Source organism: Eurypyga helias, unplaced genomic scaffold (genome assembly GCF_000690775.1).
Source record: "Eurypyga helias isolate BGI_N326 unplaced genomic scaffold, ASM69077v1 scaffold12840, whole genome shotgun sequence".
Taxonomy (NCBI): Eukaryota; Metazoa; Chordata; class Aves; order Eurypygiformes; family Eurypygidae; genus Eurypyga; species Eurypyga helias.
Window position 1 is genome coordinate 1 of NW_010223936.1, and position 13,174 is coordinate 13,174.

The 13,174-nt window shown below is 39.0% G+C and overlaps 1 protein-coding gene across 1 annotated transcript; it reads left to right on the plus strand.

Moving 5' to 3' along the window:
• Window positions 1-1,495: 1,495 nt before the first annotated feature.
• Window positions 1,496-12,897, plus strand: FUNDC1 (FUN14 domain containing 1; the record flags this gene model as incomplete). The annotated part of the gene is made up of 4 exons (XM_010158206.1): window positions 1,496-1,652; window positions 3,547-3,622; window positions 10,562-10,690; window positions 12,262-12,897. Coding segments are annotated over 4 exons (440 nt in total), but the record flags the coding sequence as incomplete, so codon positions are not given.
• Window positions 12,898-13,174: the final 277 nt, after the last annotated feature.

The following is a 13,174-nucleotide window of genomic DNA, read 5'->3' on the forward strand; positions in this document are numbered from 1 at the left end:
CTTTGGATCTGCGGGGGAACGAGGGGCTGTTTCCCTAGGCTCTGTCGTCCCCACGGCTTGCAGCGTGCGCGTCTTCAAGTGTGTTAGCGGTACAGCCTGACGGGGTAATGCTCATTTGCACAGGCAGAGTTTTATGGGCGTGAAGAGAATGGATAATACTGCCCTGCAGGGAAAGGAGTATTTTTTTGAATCAGTAGAAAATTCTTTAGCATTATTATTTTCCACACAACGTGTTATTTTGGTGTCAGGTTTAATTTCAGTAATGCTAATTCAGGGGCAGAATTAATGGAACTAACAGCCTGGAGAAGGCCTCGGGGAGACCTTATAGCACCTTCCAGTACCTGAAGGGGCTACAAGGAAGCTGGGGGGGACTTTTTACAAGGGCCTGTAGTGACAGGACAAGGGGTAATGGGTTTAAATTGAAAGCAGGGAGATTTAGATTGGATATCAGGAAGAAGTTCAGGGTGGTGAGGCACTGGGACAGGTTGCCCAGGGAAGCTGTGGATGGCCCATCCCTGGAAGTGTCCAAGGCCAGGCTGGACGAGGCTTGGAGCAGCCTGGTCTAGTGGAAGGTGTCCCTGCCCATGGCAGGGGGGTTGGAACTAGATGGTCTTTAAGGTCCCTTCCAACTCAAACCATCCTGTGATTCTGTGATGGCGTTATGTTCTCCATTTAAATAAGTTAAATGGTTTGCACTTCATACCTCAGAGCTGGAAATGAAGATTCAGTAACAACTTTTTAGCATTATGGGTCTCACCTTTTATGTTTTAGTACTCAAGAACACTTAGGCGATAATAAAGGGAAATCATTCATACCTGTGTGTGTTCTATAACCTATTATCCATACTGTAGTAAGAGTTAAAAAAAATTACTGACATTCTTAATAGAATGTAGCTACGGTTTTCTTTTGTAATTCTAGATAATAATTTAACTTTTCTTCCACTCTGGAGTGCCCCAGCATCATTACTGAACTTACGTTTCACCTTAAATGTATTTAACCAAAGCGGATTTCAGTTCATGTCTGTGTGTCCATATTACGCTTTTAAAATACTTTTGTCAAGAAAATTAAAACCAGTTTTTCCCTTTGATCTTTGAGCACACGTGGTATTTAGGATCTCTAATCTGAAGCTGTAGGAGGCCTGTTTTAACAATGTTCACAGAACTGTACTGCTATTTGGAGTCCACAGCCTGTGACAAGCAGTTTTAGATGTTGAGGGAAGGAGGCCTTTGGGTGTGGAGGGTGAAGGAGGGGAGAGGAAGACTTCTTTTTTTTTGTGTTGAACCTTTCTTACCTTGAGTATTATGGCATAAAATTTCAAAATCCTTTGTTCTGTGAGCTGCTGGACAGTAGGGAGCCCAGATGCTGCAATTTAAACCATTGGATTAGCCAGTTAATACCAAAAATGCTTCTGTTAACATTTGGGGGGGGTTTATGTAGATTGTTAATTCAGTGTAAACTGAGAAAATAACTTTCTTTTTTATTGTTTCTTTTTAAGAACATGAAAGTGACGATGATTCCTATGAAGTGTTGGATTTAACTGAATATGCACGGCGTCACCATTGGTGGAATCGCCTGTTTGGCCGAAATTCAGGACCAATTGTAGAAAAATACTCTGTAGCTACCCAGATTGTGATGGGCGGCGTGACTGGCTGGTGAGGGAGCACCACTTTTCCTAACTTTCCTAGACATTTTACTGTGTTAGAAGATCCCTTTCCAAGGCTGTGTGAAGCAGATAAATGTATCATCTCTAACGGGATTTCCTTTATCGTTGATCAAGGTTATTCATGTGCGAACAATTTCTTGCCTCATCATTCTGAAAGGTTTTGTAGTACTAGTACAACACTTGTTAGCTAAGGGAACTCACACCAGTTACTGTGAAAAGGATTTGGGGAAATGTCAGCGTTCTGGAAGTACAAGGAATTAAAGAAAAATTATGGCATATAACTTGTTTGTGTGGAAAAGCTTATTTCCTTATTAGATTTTAAAACCTAGTTACGATATTATGACTAAGACATATTTTATAAGTAAAAGAAATGAAGAAAAAAAAATGTGTGGCAGAATATACTGCTAATTAATAGAGCCGTTTCACAGAGACTCTTCTTTCCCCTCTAAATTCAGCTGGAGCCATTTTGAACAAATTAACAGTCTGTCCTCATGATAACTGAAGAGGGGTACGACAGCACAGTGTGCTAAAATAATTCATGGTGAAAGCTAGACAGTAAAGCTGAGTACTTAAATGGGAAAATGAGGCCCCAGCCTTAGCAGCTGTGTCAAGGTATTTGTTATTTGTCAAAGGAATTTGAATGCTGTTTGTCTATTCCAGTACTCTAAAAAAATTACGTTTGGTGAAAAACAACATTGTGGTAGCACAGTGACTTTTAAAACAGGATTAAGCAAGATCTGGAAGATGGAATAGACTAAAAATGAACTTGTCATGTCCAGGCTCAGTACAGCTTTGAGGAGTGTAGGCTTAGCTTTCAGTCTGATTTTTAATTTGCCTCTCTAGCCTCGAAATTATTTTTAGAAGTTAGATGTATGCGTATATGTAAACACTGAAGCTTCTAGGGAATAGTGCACCTAGCATCCATAAAAACTGGCTTACTGAAAGATCTGGAAACTGTATTTCAGTATCTGTAGAGAGATAGATATATATATATACACCTTTGTGTGCATATTCATGTGTATCAATAGGAATTTGCAATTCATAAGCAGGGGGAAAAAAAAACCCTCTGTGTGTGGGCTGGGAGGGGGGGTGCAGGTGAGATGCCAGCAGTGTTGCCCAGAAAAGTTATGGAGCGCTCACCTTGGAAGCATTCAACACTTGCCTAGGTAGGACCCTGAGCAACTGATTCAGCTTGGAGGTTGGGCCGGACTTCGCAGCTGGCCCAGCTGTGGGGAGGTGGCTGGACCAGATGACCTCCAGAGGTCCCTTTCTGTGCAAGCTGTTCTATGATATTGATATCTGTGCTGTTCTCTGTTGGATGTGGGAGAGTTTGGGACTGCGAACAAGATAATTAATTTCTAGTTGCCTTGATGTGTTAAAAATAGACTAAGGCCATGTCCCAGTAGAGGGGCGCCACTGATTTTAACTCTTGTGGTAGGGAAGTAACTTCTTTTTATCTGAGATGTTTAAGTTATGGGATGTGTAGCTAATATAAATGATGATATAGTACCTCTACTTTCCACGTGGGAACAGTTACAATGGCACTTTCACGTTCTTACGCTGTGCTTTATTAACATGCTACATTTAACAGCAGTGTACAGCTTTTGTGCATAGAGAAGGCCTGGAGATCTCAAGCTTACTTTAAAGGGGCCGTCAGACAGCCATGAAGTAGCTCCCATTACTCCTGTTGTCTTGTGTTACACGCTGTTAATTGAATATTGTTTGTATCAGACATTCTGACTGAAAAATTTAAAAATGTGAAATGATACATTTGCTTTGTTAAATTTAAAAAATGGTAATAGTTGTAGTCAGGAATTTTGGAGTGTGGCATTGTTCAGCAGACAACTTCATTGGACTGGGTTTTTTTGTTTTGTTCTCCTAAGGTGTGCGGGATTTTTGTTCCAGAAAGTCGGAAAGCTTGCAGCAACTGCAGTAGGTGGTGGCTTTCTTCTGCTTCAAGTATGTAGAATTTCATGCTTTCTAAGTTGGCAAATGTTATTTACTAAACAATAGGAAAAACACAGCTGTTGGGTAAAATTTAATTAGGAAAGCTTCTTATCTACTTCATCTTTTTAGTCTTATCAGTCAAAAACTTACATTTCAGCTGAATATTGTGTACAAAAGAGACACTTCTAAAAAGCAGCGATGAATCACAATCTGCTGTATCCTGTAAAACTGTTTGTAGTAAGCCAAAAGAAACCTCTCTGCAGAAACTGAGATGCTGTATGGCCAGGGTAGAGCAACTGCCTGTAAACCTATGGTTAGGGAGATCAAGGAATTCTAGCTGTGTTTATTTTAAATAGATCTGAGAATTGTATCCATGCTTCAGAAGAAGTAGGCTGCTTTGGCAGTTGCTTGGAAGGCTTGCTCTGGTCCCATTATGAAGCCCTGTTTTTCTCTTTCCTCCCCATGCTGTGCATACTAGTTACATCTGTTAAACCTCTGAAGCTTTGCTGATTTCTGATAGCTCCGTTGCATCCCTCTGTTCAACTGGATTTCAAGTCCAAATTTTGTTTTTAATGATGGTATCTGGCATGACCATTTGAACTTTTCATCAGATATTGTGATTAGGGGAGGACATACTTCCAAAAAGCCTTTAAATTAGATGATGAAGCTTTAAGTGAAGGAGAATTTCATGTATCCTTCTGTAAGATGCTAAGTAATTCTTCATTTTTTTTTACTGGCATTTTTCACATCTTAATACCTGTGAGCTTGTAATTTTTCCTCAAATTATTCTAGAGGAAAGAGACTGGGGCCTACTTAGGTTCATGCAAATAACAGGCCATTTTTGGGACAGGAGGTTAGAGAGACATATTTTTATTATTATTATTCTTTCCAGCATCACCTTGAAGGTTTTCTGAAAAGCATATCTCATTTTTAGTTATGCCTTTGATTATAATGGCTGTTGCAGTCAACCATTGATCAGGAAGGTTTGGATAGAACCTCTGATTGCTGCTGTGTGAGGCATCGAAATGCCACAGCTGTGTGAAGTACTCTTACTGCCTTCATGATCCTGTTCTCGACTGGTTTTGGGTTGGCTTTTGTTGATTTTTTTTTTTTATAAATCCCTTTTTGAACATATAACTGAACTGCAGCACTTGCATGAGAATGTATGCTCTTACAACTAATTTGTTTAAGTTGTTTTCAATAAATACCAACTGTATTTTAATTACTCAAAAGCAAGCATCAACAACAATTAAAAAAGTCAAAGAGAAATAATTTCAGTAGGAAGCTTTATAGTCTTAGTACTCATTCCACTTCACCACTGTGCATTGATGACCTTTTTAAATTTACTGGAAAACGTTGGTTATCGGGCTTGTACCTAAGCATAGGCATGAATACTACAAGGGCGTTGAATCTGAAATGGTTTAGAATCATCCAGATGTACAATTTTTTGGCAAAATGTGCTATGCCAGCAAATGAATCAATTTGGTAGAATACTGGAGTTGCCTAGCCTGTAAAGTATGTTTCTGGATGATGAGGAAAGACTTAGATCTTTATATATATATATTTGTGCAGGGATCTTGAAAGTGCTTGCCAAGATTTTCATCTAGTTGACTTAAAGATCCGAATCTCTCTTCCCGTGTTGTATGTTGTTGATATTCATTCTCTTAATTCTTTATTGTTAACGAAAGATGACTGAGGCCTGGTACCCAGCAGAATATTGCCTACAGATGCACTCATTAATATTTCTGGCTACAGGAAGCTGAAAAGTTAACAGTAAGCCCTATAGACTGAGAAAAAGAGAAATTGCTTAAAATATGTTACTTGTGCACTATTTTTACTTGTTGAGTTGTAAGGTTTGGGGAGCTTTCCTGTACATAAAATAGATTTGCCATGTGTTTGAGTGTCTGATTTCTTAATTGGTCTCATTTACAGTGTATCTGAAAAGGAATGTTATCCAAGAGGAAAAATGAGTTGCATATTTTGATTGAGTTGTCTGTATCTTTAATTAAGTAAGATCAGATTCTCTTGGAAGGGAATGAAGTAAATGCCTTGGTCTTTCATTTTAATTCAAAACGTTTTGCATTTTAAAGCTGAGTCATAAATTCTATAGTGTAATTACATTTCTGCAGTCTTTAATTTTTTCATTTAAAGATCACACATCGTGATTTTAATTTCCCTATGAATACGTGTAGAGCGCTTCCCCTGAGTGGGCAGAGGAGTGTTTCAGCACATGACTGGAAGCTTGGGTTTTATCTGTAAATTCCTCTGAAGTTGCAGATTTCATTTCAACTCCTGATTGCAATATTGACACTGTAATTACCTGCTAAAACAAGAGCAACAACTACAGGAGGCAGGATTCTTGGCTAAAGCCCATTCAGTGAAACACTTCAGTCCTGAAATTTAAAAAATTTGGTGAGGCAAATTAAAATTGAGGTGAGGCAATTTAAAAATTGGTGAGGCACTGGAACAGGTTGCCCAGAGAAGCTGTGGATGCCCCATCCCTGGCTGTCTTCAAGGCCAGGCTGGATGAGGCTTTGAGCAACCTGGTCTAGTGGAAGGTGTCCCTGCCCATGGCAGGGGGGTTGGAACTAGATGGTCTTTAAGGTCCCTTCCAACCCTAACCATTCTATGATTCTATAAAATGCATTTTTTTTCTTCAGCATGTGATGACTTCATCTCAAGAAATCTGGTAGGAAACTGAAAGCAATACATTTTTGAGGTTCGGTTTGTACAAGAAGCAGAAAGTATTTTTCAGATTTTTGTAAGTGATCTAGAAATTTTTCAGTCTTTAAACAGATTAAATGAAAAGTAGTCTGAGGAAGAGACGAAAAGTGACATTAAGGAATTTGCATTGTTTTTTCACAGTTAAGATCTGTTATAACATCTTTGTGCTGGATATTTCAGCAGCTTAATTTGACCAATTAACTATCCTTTTTTATTGAAATAGATGTAGTCCTTCAAATAAGTCCAGTACTCATGTATTATATTAAGGAAAATATAATTCCCCATAGCAAGTAAGGGATTTTCCTTCTGTAACTTCTAATTTATACAGTTTAGTGAAATGCTGAAGAGTAAGGAAGTATGAACTCATGTGGTTCTGGTATAATGAATTAGTTCAAAACAATTGCTCTTAATGAGCACCTGTTCTCTCTGTGGTTTTAAATTCCTGTATCTTTAGTAATGGTTTCGCTGCCTTTTGCTCTGCAGTGCCTGTACAAATGGCAGGGTTTTCCATTGTGTGCTGGCTGTTATTTAATCATAAAACGGTATTTTTTGTCAGTTCTTTTTCTTTCATTCATATATTTTGCCTCATTCCGTTAACATGTTATTGAGGAATTCAGTGTGATTCTTCATTAAATTATTTTCTAACTCAAGAAAAGTGAGTCTTTGAAAACAACGCAAGAAGCCAAGTAGGTTGTAAGATGTCACTGGCTGTGTGCTGTACGGGGGCTTGCTGATACCACGCCACAATGACGTCGTGGCACCTCAGTGAGGTGGGGAGGGAATAAACGTGCTTCTGGGGGTGGGGACTCGCTCAGGAAGAGCTGTATTCAGTTTTGCGTTGAATATCCCACTTCACAGTTGGCGCGCGCAGATTCTGCGGGAACACTCAGTGGAACAGCCGAAGCACGTGGTCGTTAGCCCTTTAAAGAAATAACCACGTTTCTGGCAGGTTTTGACATGAAATAGAGGGGCATCGTTTCTCTGCCTTTGTGGAATAGTTTCACTGGTTACGGTGGAGCTGTGCCAGCAGATGGTGGCTGAAGATACAGCCTCTGCAGTTTAACTCTTACAAAAAACGTTGTGTTGTTTCTCAGTCCCTCCTTGTCTCTGTATATTGAAGGTAGAGACCCGTCAGATGTGTTCTGGAAACTGGTGGAGCGCGACGGGGGTTGCTGCCTGTGGAAGTACCCGAAAGTACGCATGGGTTCTGTGTGCTGTGCCAGCAGCGCAGCACAGGGGAACTCACATCTAGCTTCTGGGCTTGGCTGGCTTTTTAGCATGAAAGACTTTTGTGTTTGAGGAAATTAAAACTCTTTTTTTCCCATCTTGCCATATACATTTTTTACTCAAACATTTTTTGCTCATTACTCTTAGTAATGTTGCACAGTAACAAAGTACTTGCGTGCCTCTCCAGTATCACCCCCAAAATGAGGTCTTCCCGTTCGATTCTCTGTTTTCTTTGATTAATATAGAGAAAGATAAATGTATTTTTAGTAATCCTGTATGGATGTATTTTTTTCAATTGCCTATTTGGAAAAAATTCTATTATTTCTTCAACAGTTCCAGGAGATCTTGAACAAAACCAAACTTTACTAGTGTGATATATGAGAGAGACGTTTATAAAATATTATTCCATTATCATATATACATATATAGGTAGATTTCTGTATATTCAGATAAACACACCCCCACCCCCCATGGGTCTTTAAGAATAGATCTATCTACATGTATAGACATATGTGACTCCTTGATACATATATGATGGAACTGGTAATGGAATATTATTTTACACTGTTACTGTAGGGGCTGAGTTTAAAAATACTAATGAACTTTGAGAACCTGTGTTTATTGCAAATTTACTGTTGGAAGCTAATAGGTTTTTATTATCTATTAGGGTCTCTAAATTGAAGTCTGTCTCACCAACGCTTGAGCTCAGCGGGATTATTTCTGCACTTACATACAAAGTTATGTAATTAGGAGGATCGCAGCCAAAGTTGATATGACACAGGCTCTGACTGTCACTGCAGTAAAGTACAGGGTTGGGTTTTTTTTTCTTCTCTGTTATAAATTTTATATTCGAAACATTGTCCTCTCTTGCCCATTTCATAGATTGTGTAAAACTCTAAAGCAGAATTTAAGATTTCTGTGACTAAGTTCAGGGAAAAACGTAGTATAATTTTTACTGTGTAAACTGGACTTACGATACAAATGTAAGTTGTAACGACTAGAGTGCTAAACAGAACTTAATTGAAATTAATTTCTGCCTAATCCTTGTCCTGTATGGATAACTCAGCTAATTAAACTAATCTTAATTAAATGTTTCTTTTAAAGTCCATTTATTTACATTTTTTTACTTGCAAGCAAGCAACTATATTAGCATTTCTTACACTGTGTTGGACTGGGTAGATCAATCCATATGAAGTTTTCAGTTTTATGAGTTAGAAGGCACCAATTGAGCACTAGGGCCCTTTTGAAATTCTTGTGGTAATGTTAAATTTATAATACAAAAACTACCCCAATGCACAACATTTTTTCCTGGTGTGTCATCCAGTGACTTGTTCACGCTTTCATGCTGTACAGGCAGTCGTTACCTAGCTGTCCCTGCCTAGCACTAGCACCTGCCTGGGTAAGAGGTTTTACAACAGACAGGTCAATGAATTTCTTACATTCTGAGGTTTGAAGTAAAGTATAATATTTCCTAAGTTAATTTTTCATTTGTCCAGTGAATTGTTGTTTAAATCTTGCTTGAAGATGGAAACTGGTTTGCTTTCTTACACAGGTGGTCCTTTAGGAATTTCATTTAAGAGCTTTAATTTAGACAAAATCTGTCTGACAGGTGCTTCATTTTTTTTTTTTTTCAGGATCACAAAATTTTTACTTGTGGTGAAATATGTTGCTTAATTCTTGTGGCCGTTGTTTTAAAACAAGTTGGATGCTCTAATTTTAGCTATTTGGTAGAAAGAACTATGAGAAACATCAAATTCACTGCCTGTTAGTGATGTCAAACATTTCTTTTTATGCCATACTGTATAAACTGTGTATTTAAATACTTGTTCCACAAAACTTCACCATCTGTGAATTTTATTTACCAGTTGCACAGTTTGCATAGAACACTGTTACCCAAGTTACATGAATTTGCCAAACATGACCTTAACGAGACCTGAGGAGAAACATTGCTTTTCATAAACTGTTTTAACAGTAACAGTCATTTGCCTTTAAATTCAGTGGTCTGCGCCCATTTGTTTTAGCCATTAAAAAAGCAGTAATCCTTAGTTTTTATTTTTCCTCTCTTTTTTTCCACAGTTAGTGAATTGTTCGTTTTAACGGTTCTCAAGAGCATGCAGTAATTGCCTGAGTTTTTTTTTTTTTTTAACCTCTGATCTTATAAACATTAAACAGTATTTATTTTGTGAGTTGTCTTAAGGAAATTGGTGGAATTGTCAGTGTTGGTCAAGTAACAGAACATCTTTTTTCCAGAATCAAATCTGTGTAAGAGGAATAAGGCAAAGGGTTGGGATAATGGTTAGACGTGCTAAAATCTTACGGATGTTGTTTAAGGATTTTGGGAGTTTGAGTGTAAAATGGTATGAACAATCCCCTCAAACTTACCCGGTTTGCTGATGTTACAGAATTTGGCCTGTGCACAGGCCATGTTATTTTTTATGTACTGGTTTTGTAGAATGTATGAGAATTCCCTTGTATTAAATGTTTGGGTTTTTTTTTTTTCCTTTGGACAGTTGAAATGCTGTAGGATAAAATAATAATTTTCAGTATTTCAAGGGGTGATTCTGATTAGTACCAAATATCCTGTCACAAATCAGAATTCCACAATTCTGAAAGAAGCTGAAATGAAATGGTTTTTTCATTGTTGTCCTATGAACATGCTTTTCTCTTTCCTTTTCTTGCAAGCAAAGTTACAGTAAATGCTGAAGGAAAAATACTGTCACACCGTTTGTAACTGAACAATGTAGAAGTGGTAAAATTAACAGTGGTCAACTGAACTTTGTCATTGCTTGTTCTAACTTGAATTGCTGCTGTTGTGGAAAATAGTGGTGTGTGAAGCAGATTACCTGCTGTAATTGGAACAATGTCATTTCCTGTATCTGTAATTAAAAAAAAAAAAGCCCACCCTAAAAAAAACCCCAAAACTTTGTAGGCACTAAGTTACTGTGTTTTGACTCATGAAGTGTTAACTACAAGTGTACTAAATATTCTTTGTTTTCCTAGATTGCTAGTCATAGTGGATATGTACAAGTTGACTGGAAGAGAGTTGAAAAAGATGTAAACAAAGCAAAAAAGCAGTTAAAAAAGCGTGCAAATAAGGCAGCACCTGAAATCAATACTCTGATTGAAGAGGTAAGTCTGAGGTGACAAACGGTGTTCTACCAGCCAGTTTTTCTTCCCGTCTGCTGCAGGCCATGATTAGTTGAAAATGCAGGTGCCAAACTGGAAGGCATCGGAAGGGGCCTGGGTGTGTATTTTATTAAAAGGTATCAGGCTGTACTCTCACTTACTCATTCAGCTTTCTGTTCTGTTCGCTCTTAAAAGACGACCCACAAACTTCACAGTTAGTGCTCTGCTGTAGCTGATTCGGCTCGGGGGCTGCCACTGGCTTTGCCGCTTCATCCGTGCGGATCCGTGGCTGGTGAGAAAGCCAGTCAGGTCCCGGCACCGGAAAAAGGTGAGGGTGTTGTGCTTAAAACATGGTAGCTGCAAGGACAAAACCCAAACCTTCTCAGCCTGCTGGTAACAAAGTTACTTGGTTGGAAAAGACTGACCTTTCTTCCTGGAGAAAAGCTCGGTAACTACTTTGTAACTAGTGTTGTGGGTTTTATCTCATTTTTATACAGTTCACAGAATATCTGTCTTCAGAATCTGTCAGTTGCATACTATGTTGAAAAGAGGTAGCCCGTGATACTGACCAGTGTTACCGGGGCTATGTCATGCTGTAGTTTGAAGACTTCTTTTTTTTAAGTATCTTTAGCCTGTTTTTACATATTTTCACATTACATACAGACATTCTGGTTTTTTCTCAATAACTGTGGTGAATCTTGACTTGCAACATACCGGAGACCACGTACCAGCAGCCACGTCAGCGCTCTGTGATTAGGAGTTTTGACGTCTCAGATTTAACCTGTACGGAGTTGCACATAAGGCGATGAAAATAACCTTAAATTTTAATGTGAATGTGAAGTGGGAGTTCAAGAGAGAGAGGGGTGTCTAGCCTCTTCCGTACCCCAAAGAGCTTGACCTGTACTTCTCCGTTGCCCTGCAGAAATGGGTGGGACAGGGTGGGGTTTTCGGTTTTTCTCTTTTTATTTTTTCCTTCAGATTATGTTACTTTCTTCTAATCGTGTACTAGTAGCCTGAAGCATTTCATGGGGAGGTATTTATGAAATGGCACGTGTTTGATATCGCGTGTTACATGCTGCGCTGTTACTTAACGAAGTATTGCACACAGGTGGTGTCATACGTACGAGGTTTTTGTGGCATTGTTAGGCAAGTGGCTCATAATGGAGTGAATTTCTTTTTCAGTGATCCTAGCCTTCAAAAAAACCCATTATTTTGTTCAATTTTAAGTGCATGAAAAAAGGTGGAAGTCCCGGTGGTGCTCATGCTTTTTTGCCAAGGGAGTTTGTAAAGCATCTGCCTTGTTTTAATCAAAACGAGTAGTATTGGCATGAAATTGCTACAACAATTCCTCTGCGTTTTGACTTTTAAAAGCTAACCGTGTTTTACACGTATTGGTAAAGACAGCCAAGAGTCGGTTTTCACTCCATTGGTGCCAGCAGTTGCCACCCCAAACACGTTGCTGCCCCCTTTCATAATTTCAGTGTTCTTGTTTCCAGGCAATTGTGATAAGTATTGCATGTTACAGTCAGGCACAACTGGCTCGGTTCTTTACGTATATTCTTTTGTTTCCTCAGTCGACAGAGTTTATCAAACAGAACATCGTGGTGTCCAGTGGATTTGTTGGAGGCTTTTTGTTGGGCCTGGCATCGTAAGGACCTGAACCGCCTCTTCCTGATGGCATCCGTGGCAGCAAAGAACAGCTGTGGTGACACGCTGTCTGAGAGCAGCGTGGGTCACTGGGCCTTCCAGGGCAAGACGAGTGGACTAGCTAGACAATTCGGAAGCTTTTACATTTCAAGCCTTTGCCTCTTGAAGCTTGGCAAAACTAGGATTTGCTGAAAAACTGTGCAGTGTGCTCATTATAACATTTTTGGGCAAAACTGGTTCATCTCCATCATGACTTTTTATCTATGACCTTTCAAGATCTAGCATTTTCTAAAAATGTTACTCTTGGAATATAGATATGTGACCATACTGTAAGAAAGAAAGCTCCATTTCTATGCTTTCCGTTAATTTTCATTTGTTTTAAAAGTATTTTTCTTCATGCTGCAGTAGATAGTATCAATGACTACCTGATGTATATGATCTTGTAGTTTCAGCCCCGTGGCTGCCCACGTTCTTTAGAAGTCACTGCAATAATCTATCAGTCTGTAATACCTTTTTACAGAGCATTAAATAACAAAGATTCATGAGCTTATTAAAGATGAAAATTAGCTTTGACTCTGGCCTTTGTGTACGTAGAAAATAAGACAGTCTCGTGCTTATAGCCTGCAGGCACCTGGTGCAAATATTTGCAAGGATAGTTGTGAGATTTGTGTAGTGTCAGCTGTGGGAAAGCTGGGGTACAGGTTGGCTCAGTTAGCCTACTGGGAGAGCACCTGTTTCTTCTGGAGTCTGGGAGAGCAAATGGGGCTTCATCTGCTCGATGCGTTGGCCACCTTCATCTTTGGCAGATTGAAGCAGGAAGCGGGCTCTAGAGGAGATAGG